General features: G+C 38.7%; 1 protein-coding gene across 1 annotated transcript in view; it reads left to right on the top strand.

The window, feature by feature from the left end:
- PIK3CB (phosphatidylinositol-4,5-bisphosphate 3-kinase, catalytic subunit beta) overlaps positions 1-21140 on the top strand; it is a 151361-nt gene that overhangs the window by 37412 nt on the left and 92809 nt on the right. Inside the window, exons 3-5 of the mRNA XM_011958222.1 lie at positions 1653-1878; positions 15482-15705; positions 20507-20686. Coding sequence (XP_011813612.1) covers positions 1653-1878; positions 15482-15705; positions 20507-20686 — 630 coding nt within the window. The remainder of the gene's footprint in view (positions 1-1652; positions 1879-15481; positions 15706-20506; positions 20687-21140) is intronic.

The raw sequence follows: 21140 nt of genomic DNA on the forward strand, positions 1-21140 counted from the left end.
CCTTCCTTCCTTCCTTCATTTCTTTCCTTTTTTTGTTTGTCTAAGAGATATGATCTTGTTATGTTGCCCAGGCTGGACTCAGACTCGGCTGAATTCAAGCAATTCTTCCACCTCAGCCTCCCAAGTACCTGAGACAACAAGCACATGCCGTATTTTATGTGTGTGTGTGTGTGTGTGTGTGTTTAATAATATCCATCCTAATGGATGTGAAGTGATATCTCATTGTGGTTTTTTTGTTTTTTTGAGATGGAGTCTCGCTCTGTCACCAGGCTGGATTGCAGTGTCACGATCTCGGCTCACTGCAACCTCTGCCTCCCGGGTTCCAGTGATTCTCCTGCTTCAGCCTCCTGAGTAGCTGGGTGCATGCCACCATGCCCAGCTAATTTTTGTATTTTTAGTAGAGACGGGATTTCACCATGTTGGCCAGGATGATCTTGATCTCTTGACCTCGTGATCTGCCCACCATGGCCTCCCAAAGTGCTGGGATTACCGACGTGAACCACTGCACCCAGCCTCATTGTGGTTTTTATGTGCATTTCCTTCATGACTAATGATGTCGAGCATCTTTTTTTGTGCTTACTGGTCATTTGTATCTTTTTTGGAGAATTGTCTTTTCTAGACCTGTACTAATTTTTAAACTTTGTTTTTTGTTATTGAGTTGTAGGAGTTCTTTGTATATTCTGGATATTAATGTCTTGTCAGATATATATGATTTGCAAATATTACCTCCCATTTTGTTGGTTGCCTTTTCATTCTCTTGATAATGTCTTTTGCTGTACAGAAGTTTTAAATTTTGGTGAAGTTCAGTTTACCTTTTTTTCTTAATTTTCTTTTACTATTTTGAGCCTTAAGAATGAAAAGTTTACCTATTTTTATTATTATTGTTGCTTGTACTTTCTCCTGTATGTTTTATGTAACTGAATCTGACCTGAGGATTGGCCACAATTTTTACTTTGGGTCTGTTATTTTCAGCTGTTAGCTTTTGTACTGGCTGTTGACAAAATATGCAATCTCTCTTTGTTTTTGTATGGTGAACTTTTATATTATCTCATCCAGGAGACATGGAAAGAGATGTTGAGAAATTGATTATTATCATTTTGACAGGACAGTGTTAGTAAGGATATCCCTGATAAATAAAAGAATATAGGACACAAATAACTTAAATATTGTATGGAAGTGTGATACATACTTTAAATTTAAATTTTTTTTGATCAGGAGTGATCAAGAAAGGAATATTTCACAGGAATGTGAAAAATGAAAGTTTTCATTGAGTCTTGTCATAGATAATTTGCTTTTAGTAATTTCATTTATAATGCATTTTTTGTGTACTATGCTATTATTATTACCCTACAAACATGGGATAATACCACATATACTCTCTTATAATTTGCTATTTTAAGAAAACTTGAATATTTGGTATGGTTTTCCATTTCAGAATGAATTTATATTTTTTCTATTTTTCTGTATATATTTCTATTATTTTTACAGTTCTATAATATTCTGTAATTCATTTAACCAATCCTTTATTGCTAAACATTTGATTTGTTCATAGTTTATTTTTACCAACAGTGCTGCAGTGAGTATCCTTATATCTTTGTACACTTGAGCAAGTGTTTCCATTCCAGAAAATGTCTTATTTTTTTTTCTCATAGATGTTATGGAAGCAAGTTCACAATTACCCAATGTTCAACCTCCTTATGGATATTGACTCCTATATGTTTGCATGTGTGAACCAGACTGCTGTATATGAGGAGCTTGAAGATGAAACACGAAGACTCTGTGATGTCAGACCTTTTCTTCCAGTTCTCAAATTAGTGACAAGAAGTTGTGACCCAGGGGAAAAATTAGACTCAAAAATTGGAGTCCTTATAGGAAAAGGTAGCATTAAAAATTCTTAGTATGAATTCTTTATCTATCTATCTATCTATCTATCTATCTATCTATCTATCTATCTCTATACACACATAGTAAGTATATTTAAGACATTGCTTTTCAAAGTGTGGTCCATGGACCGCTGCTGATCTGTAAGTTGTTGCCAGTTTGAGATAAGGTAAGTATAGAGTTTGAGAATAAATGTTTAGAAACCCCTCTAGCAATATGATACTGCCATAGCATCCAAGGACTTATGTTTAGTATATGTTTTTGTTGTCTAAGGATTTATTATTTATTTAATTTTAAAAAATAGAGACAGGGTCTCTCTATGTTGTCCAGGCTGGTCTCAAACTTCTGGGCTCAAGTGATCCTTCTACCTTAGCCTCCCAAAGTGCTGGGATTACAGGCGTGAGCCACTGTGCATGACTGATTTATTTTTATTTTACAAAAATATTGGTCTTTGATGGATTGGAAGGAAAAAAGTTGTTGCTTTACCTCAGATTGTTTGAGAAGTCCTTCACTAAGGGAGACATTAGCCTTAGTTTCTTATGAACTGCTCCTATAGAATGAACATATTTTATACACAACTCTCTATGCCAACCAAGACTTTAAGCTCTTTGATGTTTCCATAAATAAGTTATTGACAAATTTTACTTCTTAACTGAAATTATCTTTAAGTATAAGTTATTTTGGTAGAGAGTCAGGAAATATGTCCACATTATTCCTTGCAAATTTATTCCACAGAAAATTGTGAGTAACACAATCAGGAACTTGGAGGAGTCTCTCTTGCTATATAATATTAGGAGTCTCAGGGGCTAATGGTATATAAATATCTTGCTTTAGAGAAGATACTGACTTGAATTAGGAACTACAAAGGGTTACTGAGGAGGGGACTTTGCAGATTAAATACAAAACCAGAAAATCCATTGGAGGTTTATGTATCTGGATTGGGTATCAGTATTGATCAGATTCACTGTTACAGGATAATACAGTACCATCCCCTTTAACATACTATTCTTTGATCTTAACCTCTAATAATTCAGGCTTGCTAATGATTATACTGTGGGACTACTCCCTCTGAGTGCATTAGAATAGAACCTTGTTAGTTTACTAAGTGATACTGTGATATTTAAAAATATTTGATTACTTCAGAGGATGGCTAGTTTATTTTTGGCAATAAAAATTTTCCCAATTAACAAGTTTATAGTTATATATCATACAGAATTTTTTCTTATTTATTAGTGACCTGATTAGAAAGTATTCCTTTCTGTTTTCTAGAGCTACAAATATGTGTTTTGTTTTGTTTGTTTTTTGTTTCTGTTTTTGTTTTTTGTTGATAAGGTCTCGCCCTGTTGCCCAGGCTAGAGTGCAGTGGGGAGATCATGGCTCACTTCAGCCTCGACTCAACCTTAGTCTTAAGCAATCCTCCCACCTCAGCGTCCTAAGTAGCTGGGACTACATACAGATGCAACCCACCATGCCCAGCTAGATTTTTTTTTTTTTTTTTTTTATAGTAGAGACAGGATGTTGCCTGGGCTGGTCTCAAACTCCTGGACTCGAGCTGTTTGCCTGCCTCAGCCTTCAGAGCCACAGCACCTGGCCCAAAGATTTTTATAGAATTTGAATTTTTATCCATTATGAAAAGTTTTCCCTTTGTTCTCATGCCCATAAAAAGTTGAAGAATATATGGAAGAGGAGAAAGAATAAAAAACCACTTATAGTCTTATCATCCAGGACAAGCATATTGACTGACAATATTTTGATATATTTCTTTTAAGTAAAGTGTATGTATTTCTTTCTCTTTCTCTCTTTTTTTTTTTTTGGTATGGCATCTTGCTCTGTTGCCCAGGCTGGAGTGCAATGGCGTGATCTCGGCTCACTGCAACCTCCGCCTCCTGGGTTCAAGTGATCCTCCTGCCTCAGCCTCCTGAGTAGCTGGTACTACAGGCACCCGCCACCACGCCCAGCTAATTTTTATATTTTTAATAGAGACAGGGTTTCACCATATTGGTCAGGATGGTCTCGATCTCTTGACCTTGTGATCTGCCTGCCTCGGCCTCTCAAAGTGCTGGGATTACAGGCATGAGCCACCACACCCAGCCTAAATTGTATGTATTTCAAGTCTTTTATTTGTTTTTGTTTCTGTGGATTAAAATACCTAGCTTTTCTGTATTTTCATGCTAATGTTAGAAAGCAAACCAGAACCACATTGATTTTTAGAGAAGCTAAAATATTTGTTAATCCAAAAAGTACCACAGAGTATGCCAAGTTCTTTTTGTTTTTTTTTTTTTTTTAAATAGGGTCTCTCTCTGTCACCTAGGCTGGTGTGCAGTGGTGCGATCTCAGCTCACTGCAGCCTCAACCTCCCAGGCTCAAGTGATCCTCCTACCTCAGCCTCCTGAGTAGCTGAGACCACAGGCATATGCCACCATGCCCATGTAGATTTTAGCATGTTGCCCGGGCTGGTATCAAACTCCTAAGCCCAAGTGATCCACCTGCCTTTGCCTCCCAAAGTGCTAGGATTATAGGTGTGAGCCATTGTGCTGGCCTTTTTACTTTTATATTTATTTATTTATATATTTATTTTTTTGATAGAGAGTCTCATTTTGTTGCCTAGGCTGGTGTGCAGTGGCATGGTCTTGGCTCACTGCAAGCTCTGCCTCCCAGGCTCAAGCGATTCTCCTGCCTCAGCCTCCTGAGTAGCTGGGATTACAGGCAGTGGCCTAGCTAATTTTTGTTTTTTTATTAGAGACAGGGTTTCACCATGTTGACCAGGCTGGTCTCGAACTCCTGACCTCAGGTGATCCACCTGCCTCAGCCTCCCAAAGTGCTGGGATTACAGGTGTGAGTCACTGCACCTGGCTGTTTTTGTTTTTATTTTTAAATTGAGACAGGGTCTTGCTCTGTCACCCAGGCTGGAGTGCAGTGGTATAGCCATGGGTCACTGCAGCCGCAGCCTCCCAGGGTCAAGTGATCCTCCCACCTCAGCTTCCTGAGTTGCTGAGTGCAAGCTACCAAGTCTGGCTAATTTTTTTTTTTTATAGAGTTGGAATCTTACTATGTTACCCAAGATGTGGGCCAAGTTTCTTCAAGGCATTGGTATCTCTTTGAAATTTACCTCCTTCTCAACACTTACCAAAACATGGATTCACTGGCCACCATTACCTCTTCCTATGCCTGCCAGATATGGCAAATAAAAATATTGAAGATTGAAATATTACATATGCTGTGTTTATGCTAAAAACATATTCATTATTTACCTAAAATTCAAATTGAGTTGCACATACTGTTTTTTTTAACCTGGCAACCTTACCTTTTATCCTACCATAGTGTAGGGGTATAAGCTATATTAGAATTTAATGAATTTAATTTTTTTTTTTTTGAGACAGGGTCTCACTCTGTCAGCCAGTCTGGAGTGTAGTGGCACCTTCTTGGCTCACTGCAACCTCCGCCTCCTAGGTTCAAGCAATTCTCCCACCTTGGCTTCCTGAGTAGCTGGGACTACAGGAATGGGACCCGTAGTCCCAGCTACTAGTCCTGAGTCCTGTAGTCCAGCTGTAGTCCTGTACTCCAGCTGTAGTCCTGAGTAGCTGGGACCACCACGCCCACCTAATTTTTGTATTCTTTGGCATTTTGATCATATACACAAATTTAAATGTTAACATTTATTTAAGAAATTGAGTAAGTTGAGTATTTAAGAATGAATTTTCACTTTTAATACTTGAGAAGTCAAGTCAATTTTTGCAGTTGCTGATTTGTCAGTGATGACCAGGGCTTGATGAGGCCATGCCTCCTGGGAAAACAATAAACAATTATTTCAGTTTAACTTTAGGAACAAGGTTGCTGCCTCCTCTCTCCAAAGAAAACAGTAGAACCTTTAGAGACATAATTGCCCTGACTAGGCTAAAAATACCTTTTCCTGAAAGATGATGTGGCTAATCTTTTTTTTGTGTGTGTTTATTCCAAATAATTATTTACAGAGCTGTTGTTTGAGTTCTGTTTGTTCTCTGCAGTAAGGTGTATGCCACCCCTATATTAATTTCTCCAAACATTCAGTAAAATAATTGTAACCAGAGGATTTTGTTAGCATTCTGAAAAACATATTTGTAAACTCCCTTATTTCTCCTGACCTATCTAAACCTGTGGTATACCTTAAGTGAGGGAAATAGCTAGTCTGTAGGATTTTTTTTTTTTTTTTTTTTTTGACACAGAGTCTCACTTGGTTGTCCAAGCTGGAGTGCAGTGACGTGATCTTTGCTCACTGCAACCTCTGCCTCCTAGGTTCAAGTGATTCTCGTGCCTGAGCCTCCTGAGTAGCTGGGATTATAGGATTGTACCACCACACCCAGCTAATTTTTGTATTTTTTGTAGAGATGGGATTTTGCCATGTTGGCTAGGCTGGTCTCGAACTCCTGACCTCAAGCGATCTGCCCGCCTCAAGCCTTCCAAAGTACTGGGATTACAGGTGTGAGCCACCATGCCCGGCCTAGTCTGTAGGATTTTAACACCCTCTTTAGTATGAATAAATTGTTCACTCAGTACTTTTTTAGTATAAATACTATATTTGACTGTAAATTTTACAGTAGTCTTAAGGAAAATTTAACCTTTGCCGTTAGATTCTCTTATAAGAAGGTACGTAGGGTATTAGCTAGGTTTAAAATTAAATTACTTAGCCCAAAGTGTTCGTATTTTTGGTAAAATTTCTGTTTTTAAGAGATCTTTATGGTGGTTCCCAAATTTAGGTTGTATCAGCTTCTTAAAATGAATATGCTCAGAGATTGGGATTCAGTGAGTCTGGAATAAATGAAAGCTTTATTTTTTATGTGATTCTAACAGTTACATGAACAGAATCCCTTATTTATAATATTGAAAAACATTACCAAAACATTAGTGATTGCAGTTCAATAGTATTGAGTGTTTATACTTGAAATTTTACTGTGACCATGGGTGATATGGTCTTTGCTTAGACCTCACAATCCAGTGTGAAATGAGGATCAGTAAACACAGTTTTATTGCAATGTATGAACTGCTATGCTATGTCAGAAAGGGTCACCTTCAGATACTGTGTGATCTCACTTAAATGTGGAATCTGAAGTTCAACTACTCAAAGTAAACAGTAGAATGGTAGTTACCAGAGCCAGTTGGGGGCAGATAAAGGGGTGTATTGGACTGGGAAAGGGGAGACATTGGTCAATGGATACAAAGTTTCAGCAGAAATAAGTTCTGGTGTTCTATTGCAGGGGTTCTCCTCTGCTCCCTGTTCCTGGTTAGGAACGAGGCTGCACAGCAGGAGGTGAGCAGCGGGTTGGGTGAGCATTACCATCTGAACTTTGCCTCCTGTCGGATCAGTGGTAGCATTAGATTCTTATAGGAGCGTGAATGCCAAGAATCCTATTGTGAACTGCACATGAGAGGGATATCTCTAATGAGAGAGAATCTAATGCCTGATGATCTGAAGTAGAACAGTTTCATCCCAAAACCACCCCTACCCCTATTCTATTGCATAGCACCATGACTATAGTTAATAATAATGTATTGTATATTTCAAAATAGCTATGAGAGAATTTTAAAATGTTCTCTTCACAAAGAAATGATAAATATTTGAGGTGATAGATATGCTAATTAGCCAGATTTGATCATTGCACAATGTATACATGTATCAAAATATCACATTGGCCGAGCATGGGAGCTTATTCCCAGTACTTTGGGAGGACGAGGCAGGTGGATCACTTGAGCTCAGGATTTGGAGACCAGTCTGGGCAACATAGCAAAACCCCATCTCTACAAAAAATAGAACAAACACACCAGGCATGGTGGTGTGTGCCTGTAGTCCCAGCTACTTGAGAGGCTGAGGTGGATCACTTGGCTTGAGCCCGGAGGTTGAGGCTCCAGTGAGCCGTGATCATGCCACTGCACTCCAGCCTGGGTGACAGAATAAGACCCTTTCTCAAACAAACAAAAAACCCCCATCACATTGTACCTCATAAATATATGCAATTATTATTTGCCAATTAATAAAAAAAACTTTTGAAAAGGAAAGTCACCTTAAATCAATTAGGTGAATCAGGGATGACATCTTAGAATATGTACACCTAAACTGAGCCATCAATGCTGATTAGGAATTTGGTAGGTAAAGAGAGGTGGAGAAAGGAAAAAACAAAAAGAAATGGCACATGTGAAGAATGGCCTATTCAAGGAAAAGAAATTGATTATGGGTAGTGTAGGGGAACAGATAGGACAACTAGGGAAGACTAGAGAGGCAGCCATCTTCAGAGCATACAGTGCCATGAAGGCCATGTAAAAAGTAGAGCTTTACTACTAAGAACACTTGGGAAGCTATTGAAGAAATTTAAGTAGGGGAGTAACATGATAAATTTACATTTTAGAAAGATTATTTAGGTTGTAGAATGAAGAGTGGATTGGAGGGATTAAGAATTTGAGTAGAGAAATTAGTGAAAAAATGATGTAACCCAAAGGAAGGGTGATGATAGCCAGGATTTGGTTAATGGTTACAGGACTGAGAGAAGTGGACAGAGTTGAGAGACATTTAGAAGGTGGGTTAGTTAGATGTATACATTATTGGGTTCATATTTCCCTTTCCTAAGCTGTAATTCCTATTGCCTGTGAATAGAATGAATATTAACAGTGCACTAAAATGCTTTAGCCAGTCCACCCAAATTACAGTCCTTTCGTAGCTAATTTAGAGTAATGTATTTTATTCCAGGTCTAAAAGTATCCAGGGAATCATTTTACCTTTGCTGTGTTATACCTTTGCTGTGTTTTATTTTTTTTTATAGTTAATACCACAATATTGATTCTAGGATATATTTTTGAAATAACAACTATTGTTTTCAGTGCATAAAAGTAAAAAGAAGACAATGCAACCCTTACTGACATGCATATGTTCAAATAGTATAGTATAGATTAATTTTATGGAATAAAAGGTAACTTTCCTCACTGTGCATTCCTCTCTAATACTACAAAATACCACTGTAGCAATAGAGTCATCTCAAGTATCCAAAACAAAAACTTAATGCATATTCTATATTCTTTCTTTTGAATTTGCAGAAAAGGGATTTTACCTGACCCATTCTCTACTTACTTTAAAAAAAAGTCTGGTGCCCTTAAAAACACAAAGATTGATTGTATTTTTATCTCCTGCACCACTGTATAATGATATATGGATGTATCTTTATTTAACCAGTCCTGAATGATGGCCTTTAGATTACGTTTTAATTATTATAAAAAAACTGCAGCAAATATTCATATATTGATAGTATATCCATAGGTTTGTAGAAATAAACAAAGACCACTCAGATGAGAACACAGACTATTTATGCAGAGGTTGCTATAGTAAAAGAACTTGAGTTTGGCAGAGACTCAGAGGCAGGCAGGGAGTGGGAAAGCTTTACAGTGAAAAAAGGAAGGTTTCGGAGATGCCTGATGGGAAATTGTTGGCAGCAGGGAGGTGGAGGTGGGCTAACTAGAAAAGCAAGGCATCTTATATGACTGGTGTTGAGGGAGTATACTTGGCTTTCTTGGTTGGTCCTAAATTTCTCAGGTTGAGATTACGATTGATAAAATTGTGAGGTCTAAGGATGTGTGTGTGTGTGTGTGTGTGTGTGTGAGTGAATGATTTCTTTTTTTTTTTTTTTTTTTTTTTTTTTAGGCGGAGTCTTGCTCTGTCGCCCGGGCTGGAGTGCAGTGGCCGGATCTCAGCTCACTGCAAGCTCCGCCTCCCAGGTTTATGCCATTCTCCTGCCTCAGCCTCCCGTGTAGCTGGGACTACAGGCGCCCGCCACCTCGCCCAGCTAGTTTTTTGTATTTTTTAGTAGAGACGGGGTTTCACCGTGTTAGCCAGGATGGTCTCGATCTCCTGACCTCGTGATCCGCCCGTCTCGGCCTCCCAAAGTGCTGGGATTACAGGCTTGAGCCACCGCGCCTGGCGATGATTTCTAATAAATATTACAAAATTGCCCCCTAAACTGTTTATATCAATGTAGTTTCTCACCAAAACTATACTAGAATGGCTTTTTCTCTCTACCCCTTCCAGCACAGGGTATTATCAAATTTTAAAGTATGTGCTAACCTGATAGGTAAAAATTAATGTACACATAAACATTTACATATGCCGATTCATTCTTTTAGATTTCTAAAATTATTTACTGGAATAATCATAAGTTTTTGAAAAAGTTGTCATATATAATTGTCTTAATGACAGAAGTGACTAAAAATTAAGTACAGCCCATCCTTCAGCAATAGGTTTGAACTGTGCAGGGCCAATTATAAGTGGATATTTTTCAGTAAATATGTTGAAACTTTTTTTGAGATTTGTGACAATTTGAAAAAACTTGCAGACGAAGCGCAGCCTAGAAATAGTGGAAAAATTAAAAAGTTAAGTATGTCATAAATGCATATGTATGTAGATACTAGTTTATCATTTAGTACCATAAAATACACATACATCTATTATAAAAAGTTAAAATTTCAAAACTTAAATACACAGACATTTAGACAACCATACATGGTACCATTTGCAGTTGAAAGAAGTACAGACAAATGTAAAGATACAGTATTAAATCATAAGTGCATAAAATTAATTGTAGTACATGCTATACTACTGTAATAATTTTGCAGCCACCTCCTGTTGCTAATGTGGTGAGGTTAAGTGTTGTGAGTATATGCTCAGAAATGCCATGTGACTCTAATCATCTCCACTTGAGCAGTTCCTCTGTCTAGTAAATTGCATATTGCAGTAAAAAGGGATCTCTCCCAGTTCTCATGTATTTTTTTAATTGTGTTTACTGGAATACTGCAAACCTTGAATAACACTGTGAGACCCATACAAAATGCCACTTGTGATCCTGGAAGTACTTCTAAGAATGGGGAAAAGTCATAATATTATAAGAAAAAGTTGAATGCAGCTGGGTGCAGAGGCTGAGGCAGGAGCCCAGGAGTTCTAGGTACTAGTGTGCTGTGATTGTGCCTGCAAATACCTTATTTAAAAAAAAAAAAAAAGGCTGAATAGCTTGATATGTACTGTAGATGGAGGTCTGCAGCTGGGGTTGCCTGCCATTTTGAGATAAATCAATCCAGTGTAAGTACCATTGTGAAAAAGCAAATTCATGAAACTGTTGCTGCAGCTATGTCAGCAGGTGCTAAACCTTGCACTTTCTGTGAAACACCTTTTTAATCTTATATTAAAAATGCAGCTTGTGTGTGGGTGCAGGATTGCTATAAGAAAGGCATACCTGTAGACTCTACTCTGATTCAAGAAAAGGCAAAGTTATGTGATAAAGCAATAAGAAAGTGAAGGATCTAGTGCAGGAGAATTTTTTTTTTAATCTTAAGATTTATTTCATGTGTTTTCTTTAAGAAAGCTTTCTTTTAAACATTTTTTAAATTTGCCATTCACATTTAAATCTTTTTTCCACATCAATTTGATTTTTATATCACATGAAGTATTGAAAAATATCATTTTTATATGTAACCCATAACTATTTCTCGAATAGCTCCTTATTTTCTCATTCATCTGCAGATCCACTTTCCTTATATGCTTCCTCATATAGAAATACATACCTGTGTTTCTGTCTTTTCTAATTATTACATAACATTTCTTTTATTGTGTTGATTCCTGAAAAGAATACCACATTGCATCAATTATTCCAGCTAGTTGTTGAAGCAAGTCCTTCAAACTTATTCTTACTCTCTAAAGTCTTATTAAGTCTTGAGCTTCTCTTTTTCATTTTAAGTTTAGAATTAAGTTGTGATATCATGTCTTTTGCAGGGACATAAATGGAGTTGTAGGTTACTATCTTTAGTAAACTAACACAGAAACAGAAAACCATGCTGCATGTTCTCACTTACAAGTAGGAGCTAAGCGATGAGAACACATAAACACTTAGAGGGGAGTAACACACACCAGGGCCTTTTGGAGGGTGGAGGGTAGGAGAGAGAAGCTATGGAAAAATAACATTAAGTACAGTGGGTACTGGGCTTAATTGCAGGAGAATTTTAATGCTAGCAAAGGATGGTTTGACAATTTTAGAAAGAGGTTTAGCATAAAAAAATGTCAAGGTAACAGGAGAAGTTATTTTTCCTGACCTAGAAATAGCAGATGAGTTCCCAGATGCCGTTAAGAAAACTCACTGAGGAGAAAGGATACCTGCCTGAACAGATTTTTGGTGTTTTGTTTTTGAGACATGATCTCACACTGTTGCCCAGGCTGTATCCTTGCCGTCCTGGGCAAGTGATCCTCCCACCTCAGCCTCCTGAGTAGCTGGGACTACAGGCATGCGCCACCATGCTGAGCTAATTTTTAATTTTTTGTAGAGATGAGGTCTCACTATGTTGACCAGGCTGGTCTCTAACCCCTTACCTCAAGGAATCCTCCTACCTCGGCCTCCCAAAATGTTGGGATTATAGGTGTGAGCTGCCTTGTCTGGCCCTGAACAAGTTTTTAATGTAGATCAAAGTGCCCAGTTCTGGAGAAAAAAAATGCCACAAAGGTCATTTATTAGTAAGGAAGAGAAGTCAGCACCAGGATTTAAGACAGGAAGGCTAACTACTGTTTTGTGCAAATGCAGACTGGTTTGTGATACACCTTATTTATAAAGCTGCTAACCCCCAAACCTCAAAGGGAAAAAGAAACACCAGCTGCTAGTCTTTCGGTTGTACAAGAAGAAGACCTGGACAATGAGAACCCTTTTTCTGGATTGGTTTCATCAGTGCTTTGTCCTGAAGTCAGGAAGTATTTTACCAGTAAGGGGTCTGCCTCTTTTTTTTTTTTTTTTTTTTGAAACGGAGTCTCACTGTGTTGCCCAGGCTGGAGTGCAGTGGCGCCATCTCGGCTCACTGTAAGCTCCTCCTCCCGGGTTCACGCCATTCTCCTGCCTCAGCCTCCCGAGTAGCTGGGACTACAGGCGCCCGCCACCTCGCCCGGCTAGTTTTTCGTATTTTTTTTTTTAGTAGAGACAGGGTTTCACCGTGTTAGCCAGGATGATTTCGATCTCCTGACCTGGTGATCCGCCCGTCTCGGCCTCCGAAAGTGCTGGGATTACAGGCTTGAGCCACCGCGCCCGGCCGGGTCTGCCTCTTTTTGAGATGGAGTCTCACTGTATCGCCCAGGCTGCAGTACAGTGGTGTGATCTTGGCTCCTCTGCCTCCTGGATTCAAGGGATTCTCCTGCCTCAGCCTCCCAAGTAGCTGGGATTACAGGCACACACCACCGTGTCTAGCTAATTTTTGTGTTTTTTAATAGAGACGGTGTTTCCCCATGTTGGCCAGGCTGGTCTCGAACTCCTCACCTCAAGTGATCCCCCTACCTTGGCCTCCCAAAGTGCTGGGATAACAGGAGGATTACAGGCATGAGCCACTGCACCCGGCCAGGACTGCCTTTAAGGTTCTTTTGATATTGGATGATGCCCATGGCCACCCAGAACCCCCTGAGTTCAACACTGAGAGCATCAAAGTGGTCTACTTACCCCAAATTCTACATCTCTAATTTAGCCTATCAGGAGGTCATAAGGACCTTTAAGGCTCGTTACTCATGGTACTCTATGGAAGAGAACCTGGTTAAACATCATGAAAGACTGCGAGTATTACACCATTGAAGGTGCCATCATTGATGTAGAAAAAGTTGTGAAAGCTATCAAACCCAAAACAGGAAATTCCTGTTGGAGAAAACTCTGTCTCGATATTGTACATGAGTTCACAGGATTTACAACAGAACCAATCAAGGAAATTACGAAATAGATTGTGGATATGGCATAAAAGGCAGCAGTGGTGGTGAAGGGTTTCAAAATACAGATCATGGAGAAATCCAAGAGCTAATAAACACCACATGAGAGGGATTAACAGAAAACAACTTCATGGAGATGAGTGATTCTGAACCAGTGCCAGATGATGAGGAAGATGATGTAGAATTAAACAGTGCCCGAAAACAAATTCACATGCAGCAGTCTGACAGAAGGCTTCTGATTATTCAAGATTGCTGTTGACTTCTTTTATAATATGGCCCCTTCTATGATACCAGCACTGAAACTAAAGCAAACAATGGTAGGATTGATACTATACAGATAAACATTTTTTACAGAAATGAAAAAGCAAAGAAGTCAGAAATTATGACGTAATCTGTAAAGTTACATACAGTATGCCTGCGTCTCCTGCCTCCCCTTCTACCTCCTTCACTCTTCTGCGTCTGTCACCCCTGAGACAGCAAGACCAACCTCTCCTCCTCCTCCTCAGCCTACTCAATGTGAAGATGATGAGTTATGAAGACATTTATGATGATCCACTTCCTCTTAATAAATAGTAAATATATTTTCTCTTCTTTGTGATTTATTTAATAACATTTTCTTTTTTTGTAATCAGAAGAGAGCTGGAGTAATTAACATTTTCTTTAGCTTTAGGAATACAGTATATAACATATACAACATACAAAATAAGTGTTAACTGACTTTATGTTGTTGGTAAGGCTTCTGCTCGTAAGTAGGCTATTAGTAGTTAAGTTGTTCAGGAGTCAAAAGTGATATGTGGGCCAGGCATGGTGACTGACACTTGTAATCCCAGCACTTTGGGAGACTGAGGTGGGAAGATTGCTTGAGCCCAGGAGTTCAAGACAATTTGGACAATATGGCAAGACCTCATGTCTACTAAAAATTTATCCAGACATAGTGGCATGTACTTGTGACTGTAATGTCAGCTACTTGGGAGGCTGAGGTGGGAGGATCACTTGAGCCCAGGAGATGAAGGCTACAGTGAGCAGTGATCACACCACTGCTCTCCAACCTGGGTAACAGAGCAAGATTCTGTCTCAGTGAATGAATGAATGAATGTTATATGTGAATTTTCTCCTCTGTGGGGGGGTTGGTGCCACAACCACCATGTTGTTTGAGAGTCAATCAAACAATAAAGAACAATTTTATGTTTATGGGATTTTTGACTAATTAATACAATACATGATAACCATTTAAAAGTCACAATGAAGTGAAAATTCAATCTGTAAAATTTAAGTATACTAGGTTTTCTTTGGTTTGTTTTGGTTTTTTAAAGACTATGAACAGTTTTTAGGTTCACAGCAAAATTCAGAGGAAGATACGGAGATTTTCCACATTCCCTCTGCCCCTATGTATCATAGCCATTCCCATAGTATACCAAGTTTTAGGTGAAATAATAACTTGATTCTTAGTTTTCTTCTAATACAGTATTGAAACTGTTTTTCAGATTCTTAGTCTTTCTCAGCTATTTTAAATGTGATTTACTAATACTTGGTTTGTAAATAAAAACAATGAATCTTTTATGTGTGGCTTTAAAATATGTATTGTGAATTACTTTGTAAAACTGGTAAGCAAACTACATTTCTTTATGAGGTTCTGAGTTGTATTTTTTTAAAAATATAATTGTATGTTTGTCTTCTGTATATGAGATTTATTGTTTTATCTGGGTTTTTTAATCTTTCATGGTATTTTCCTCTGTAGTTTCATCTGCTTGATAAAAGCCAGCATCCAAGATCCAAGTTAGTTTTTGTTGAATATACTTTGTATTCTTTCTATATTCTTTTTTGTTATTGTTAGCTACTGAAAATGACACCTTTAAAAAATGTGTTTAGGTCTGCATGAATTTGATTCCTTGAAGGATCCTGAAGTAAATGAATTTCGAAGAAAAATGCGCAAATTCAGCGAGGAAAAGATCCTGTCACTTGTGGGATTGTCTTGGATGGACTGGCTAAAACAAACATATCCACCGGAGCATGAACCATCCATCCCTGAAAACTTAGAAGATAAACTGTATGGGGGAAAGCTCATTGTAGCTATTCATTTTGAAAACTGCCAGGTAGGATTATGTTTTTTTAAGAAATATTTTGTAATACATTTCTCATTTTTACCTGAATACAGCTCCATTTTTAGAAGTGTCTCTCACTTACCTAGCAAACACTATTAGAAAGAACAATTTTAGATTTCAGATGGAAATGTATTTAGGATTATGTATAATAGTCTAAAGTGATATTCTTTGCACGTATCTCTTTTGATGCAGTAGAATGGTGACTTAGAATGGGATTGGCAAACTGGACTGTTTAATTGGTTTTTATAGTTTTAAAGGGATGTTAAAAAAAGAAAAAATCCTCAAAGATTTGTAAAGGGATGTTTAAAAGAAGAAGAAGAAAAAAAAAGAATATGCAGCAGAGACCACTGTGTTGTATGTTGTTTGCCAAACCTGGTCCTTGACAGAAAAAGTTTGCCAACCGCTGGTCTAGATAGTGTTCCCTATTGGAAATATATTTTTTTCATGTCATTTTTTCCCCCCGTCTGTAGAATGAAAACCCTAATCAGAATGGTCTCTTTGTTTCCATATTCTTAAATTTGCATTCTATGACTATGTGAATTAATTAATGATATGGAAGTAGGCATTATAATAGAGTTCATATACAGCCCATCCATTTCTGAATATTCAGAGCAATTATACAACCTAGATGATGCTACTACTTTTGTATCAAGTATAGTCATTCTAGCATCTAGGGTCTGGCATTAGATTAAGGTAGAAACTCAGGGATTTTTTTTTTTTGATGGAGTCTCGCTCTATTGCCCAGGCTGGAGTGCAGTGGCGTGATCTTGGCTCCCTGCAACCTCCACCCCCCAGGCCCAAGTGATTCTCTTGCTGCAGCCTCCTGAGTAGCTGGGATTATAGGCTCCTGCCACCACACCTGGCTAATTTTTGTATTTTTAGTAGAAATGGGGTTTCACCATGTTGGCCAGGCTGGTCTCGAACTTCTGACCTCAGATGATCCACCCGCCTCGGCCTCCCAAAGTGCTGGGATTACAAGCATGAGCCACTATGCCCAGCTGGATGTTTTGTTTTGTTCTTGAATTACTGTGATAACCATAGCAATGACAACAACCAATTATGCAGGGTAAGTCGTTATTCTGTGTTGAGCACTTACCCTGCATAATTCCTGGTATGGTATATTTTTCATATATTCTCCAGTTCCCACACCAACCTTACAAAATGTTGTTGTCTTTCTCCTATTTACAGTGAAGAGACTGAAAGGAAGAGAAGTTTAGTGTTTTGCGCCAGTCCTCATAGCTAGTCAGTGGTAGAGCCAGGATTTCATCCAGGTGTCTCTCTCTGGTTTTACCCAGGTTTGCCTTCTTTTAGCCAACATGTTAATAAGTATTTGTTAGGACAGATGTGAAAAAAAGATTCTACCTTCAGGCATTTTCTCTAAACAAGTAAGTTTATCTAGGGAAAAATGCCATTCATCATTCAATCCTGAGATACGTTGAGTCTGAAGTTCAATTTAAGTCAAGATTTGAGTATCATTAAAATGTCAAGGTCAAATTTACAATATTGTTTAAGGAATTCTGCGTGGTCAAGAGAGGTAGAATAGGGGAATTTATTGATGAAAGGTGATGAGAATTCAACTTGAGAACACTGGCTTGGCCAGGTGAGGTGGCGCACAGCCACTTTGGGAAGCTGAACAGGGAGGATCTCTTGAACCCAGGAGTTGCCAGGTTGGGCAACATGGTGAAACCCCATCTGTACAAAAATTACCTGGGCATGGTGGTGCACATCTGTAGTCCCAGCTACCCAGGAGGATGAGGTGGGAGGATTGCTTGATCCCAGAAGGCGGAGGTTGCAGCGAGCCCAGATCGCGCCACTGTACTCCACCTTGGGCGACAGAGTGATACCCTGTCTCAAAAAAAAAAAAAGGTACAATATTTCATGAAGTCATGGAAAGTGATATTGAACAACTGCTTGAAATACGGGAAAACCATTAAGATATAAGGTCATTGGTGTCTTATTGGGAGGTGAGGTTGAGGAGGAAGGAGGAGGCATGAGACCTCTCAAAATGATTCCTAGCATCCTAGCCTGTGTTCTTTGATGTATGTGGCACTGTCTTAGTCCGTTTGGGCTGCTGTAACAGAATACCATAGACTGGGTGGCTTATAAACAACAGAAATTTATTTCTCACAATTCTAGGGTTTTTTGTTTGTTTGTTTTGTTCTGTTTTGTTTTGAGACAGAGTCTCGCTTTGTCGTCCAGGCTGCATTGCAGTAGCGTGATCTAGGCTCACTACAACTGCCTCTTTTCAGGTTCAAGGGATTCCCCTGACTCAGCTTCCTGAGTAACTGGGACTATAGACAGGCGCCACCACGCCCTGCTAATTTTTTGTATTTTTAGTAGAGGTGGGATTTCACTGTGTTCGCCAGGTTGGTCTTCAACTCCTGAGCTCAAGTGATCCATCTGCCTTGGCCTCCCAAGGTGCTGGGATCACAGGTGTGAGCCACTGCACCTGGCCTGTTTCTCACAGTTCTGGAAGCTGGGAAGTTCAAGATCAAGGCACCAGTTCATTCCGTGTCTTACGAGGATGGCTTCCTGGTGCATACGTAACTATCTTCTTGCTATGTCCTTACATAGCAGAAGAGGAGAGGAAGCTCTCTGGGGTTTATTTTATTTTATTTATTTAATTTTTTAAAATTTTATTTTTAATTTAATTTAATTTTTATTTTTATTTTACTTTATTTTTATTTTTTGAGATGGAGTCTCGCTTTGTCACCAGGCTAAAGTACAGTGACACGATCTTGGCTCACTGCAACCTCCAACTCCCTGGTTCAAGCGATTCTCCTGCCTCAGCCTCCTGAGTAGCTGGCACTACAGGCAGGGACCACTGCGCCCAGCTAATTTTTTGTATTTTTAGTAAAGGCAGGGTTTCACTGTGTTTGCCAGGCTGGTCTTGAGCTCCTGAGCTTAAGTGATCTGCCCGCCTCGGCCTCCCAAGGTGCTGGGATTACAGGTGTGATCCACTGCACCTGGCCTGTTTCTCAGAATTCTGAAATCTGGGAAGTCCAAGATCAAGGCACCAGTTCATTATGAGGGATGGCTTCCTGGTCCATATATAACTGTCTTCTTGCTATGTCATTACATGGCAGAAAAGGAGACAAAGCTCTCTGGGTTCTTTTTTTATGTATTTTATTTTATTTTATTTTATTTATTTATTTATTTTTTTGAGTCAGAGTCTCACTCTGTCGACAGGCTGGAGTGCAGTGACACAATCTCAGCTCACTGCAACCTCCGACTCCCTGGTTCAGGCGATTCTCCTGCCTCAGCCTCTCAAGTAGCTGGGACTACAGGCGTGCACCACCATGCCCAGCTAATTTTTGTATTTTTAGTAGAGACGGGGTTTCACCATGTTGGCCAGGCTGGTCATGATCCGCCCACCTGACCTCGTGATCCGCCCACCTTGGCCTCCCAAAGTGCTGGGATTACAGGTGTGAGCCACCGTGCGTGGCCTCTGCGGTTTCTTTTATAAGGGCACTAATCCCATTCATGAGGACTCTGCCCTCATGACCTAATCACATCCCAAAGTTTTCACTTCCAAATATCATCACATTAGAGATTAGGTTTCTACATATGAATCCACCAGGGGAGACACAAACATTCAGTCTATGGCAGGCACCAACTCATAGAAAACACAGAATAATAAGTAAAATACTGGGAAAAATAGATGTGAAATACTTAGTAAGTTTAGGTTTTAAAAGTTTGAATTTAAAAGTTTAAATTCAGGGGGGTGATTTATTTAAATTAAATTAGTAGAAAATATTATGGAATTGATGTCAGGTCAGTATAGAGAATAGCAATGAGTTAGTTGTTCAGAGTAGCAGTTGGTTGCTTTGGGAGATAGCTTCTTATATCGTTAGTATATAAGATATATACTTATATACTATAAGTATGTAATTTTCCATAAATGGAAAATTACGTTGCTGGATTATGAGAGGATTCAGGTGTTGTCTGTACCACTCAGTCTTATAATGAACAGATCTGGTAATGCTATATCAATTCCAAACTATATCTTCATTTTTCATTGATTAGAATTTCTATATGTTTCTATTTACATGTTTCTAAAATTGGACACAATTGCTAATTTATGGTTTAATTAGTATAAAGTATGGCTCTCTTCTTACCAGTGAGAAATGTGTAAGTTTTAAAATATATATATACAAAATATAGCTACAGGTTATGTGCATTTTTAAAGAAAGTATGTGGCCGGGCGCGGTGGCTCACGCCTGTAATCCCAGCCCTTTGGGAGGCTTAGGCAGCAGATCACGAAGTCAGGAGTTTGAGACCAGTCTTGCCAACATGGTGAAACCCTGTCTCTACTAAAGATACAAAAAATTAGCTGGGTGTGGTGGCACACGCCTGTAATCCCAGCTCCTCGGGAAGCTGAGACAGGAGAATTGCTTGAACCTGGGAGACAGAGGTTGCAGTGAGCCAAGATCACGCCGTTCCACTCCAGCCTAGGGGACAGTGCGAGACTCCATCTCAGAAAAAAAAAAAAAAAGGAAGCTAAGATGTTCATTGGAAAATGCCTAATGGTAACCGTTAGTTAAATATTAATCTTACCTTTGGAAGCTGTGTGCTATGAATGCAGTAAGATGACTTTCAGATTATTAGAAAACTTTATCTTTCAGTAAACTTGTCTACATTCTAAATATGCATCCATATAAAATTTGTTAAGGATGTACCTATGTAAATATTATGTACATTTGTACATATTATTACGTAATGACTGTAATAGTGATTTTTCAGCATAAATATAACATTTACTGCTTTTTTCCCCATCTCTCTCCCCCTTTAGGATGTGTTTAGCTTTCAAGTATCTCCTAATATGAATCCTATCAAAGTAAATGAATTGGCAATCCAAAAACGTTTGACTATTCATGGGAAGGAAGATGAAGTTAGCCCCTATGATTATGTGTTGCAAGTCAGTGGGAGAGTAGAATATGTTTTTGGTGATCATCCACTAATTCAGTTCCAGGTATGTATATTAACTATATTAATTATATTTATCAGAAAAGTCTATGAGTATATACATATATTTTTATTTCTGATTTTAAAAATGTGTTCCCATAGTGGAACATTTGGAATATACAGAAAATTATACAATATTAAATAGTATATATTTATAATAGTACTTACCTCTGAAATAATCATTGTTACAATTTTGGCATGTTTTTGTCTCTTTTGCAGTTATGTATGTATTTTAGCATAATGATTGTACACACGAATATGTGTATGTATGTATTTGTATTCTGCTTGGCTTTTTTTGTTGTTGTTTTTTTGAGACAGAGTGTTGCTCTGTCGCCTAGGCTGGAGTGCAGTGGCATGCAGTCTTGGCTCAGTGCAACCTCCATCTCCCAGATTCAAGCAATTCTCGTGCCTCAGCCACCCGAGTAGCTGGGATTACAGGTGTGCGCCACCATGCCCAGCTT

This window comes from Colobus angolensis, unplaced genomic scaffold (assembly GCF_000951035.1).
Source record: "Colobus angolensis palliatus isolate OR3802 unplaced genomic scaffold, Cang.pa_1.0 Scaffold46, whole genome shotgun sequence".
Taxonomy (NCBI): domain Eukaryota; kingdom Metazoa; phylum Chordata; class Mammalia; order Primates; family Cercopithecidae; genus Colobus; species Colobus angolensis.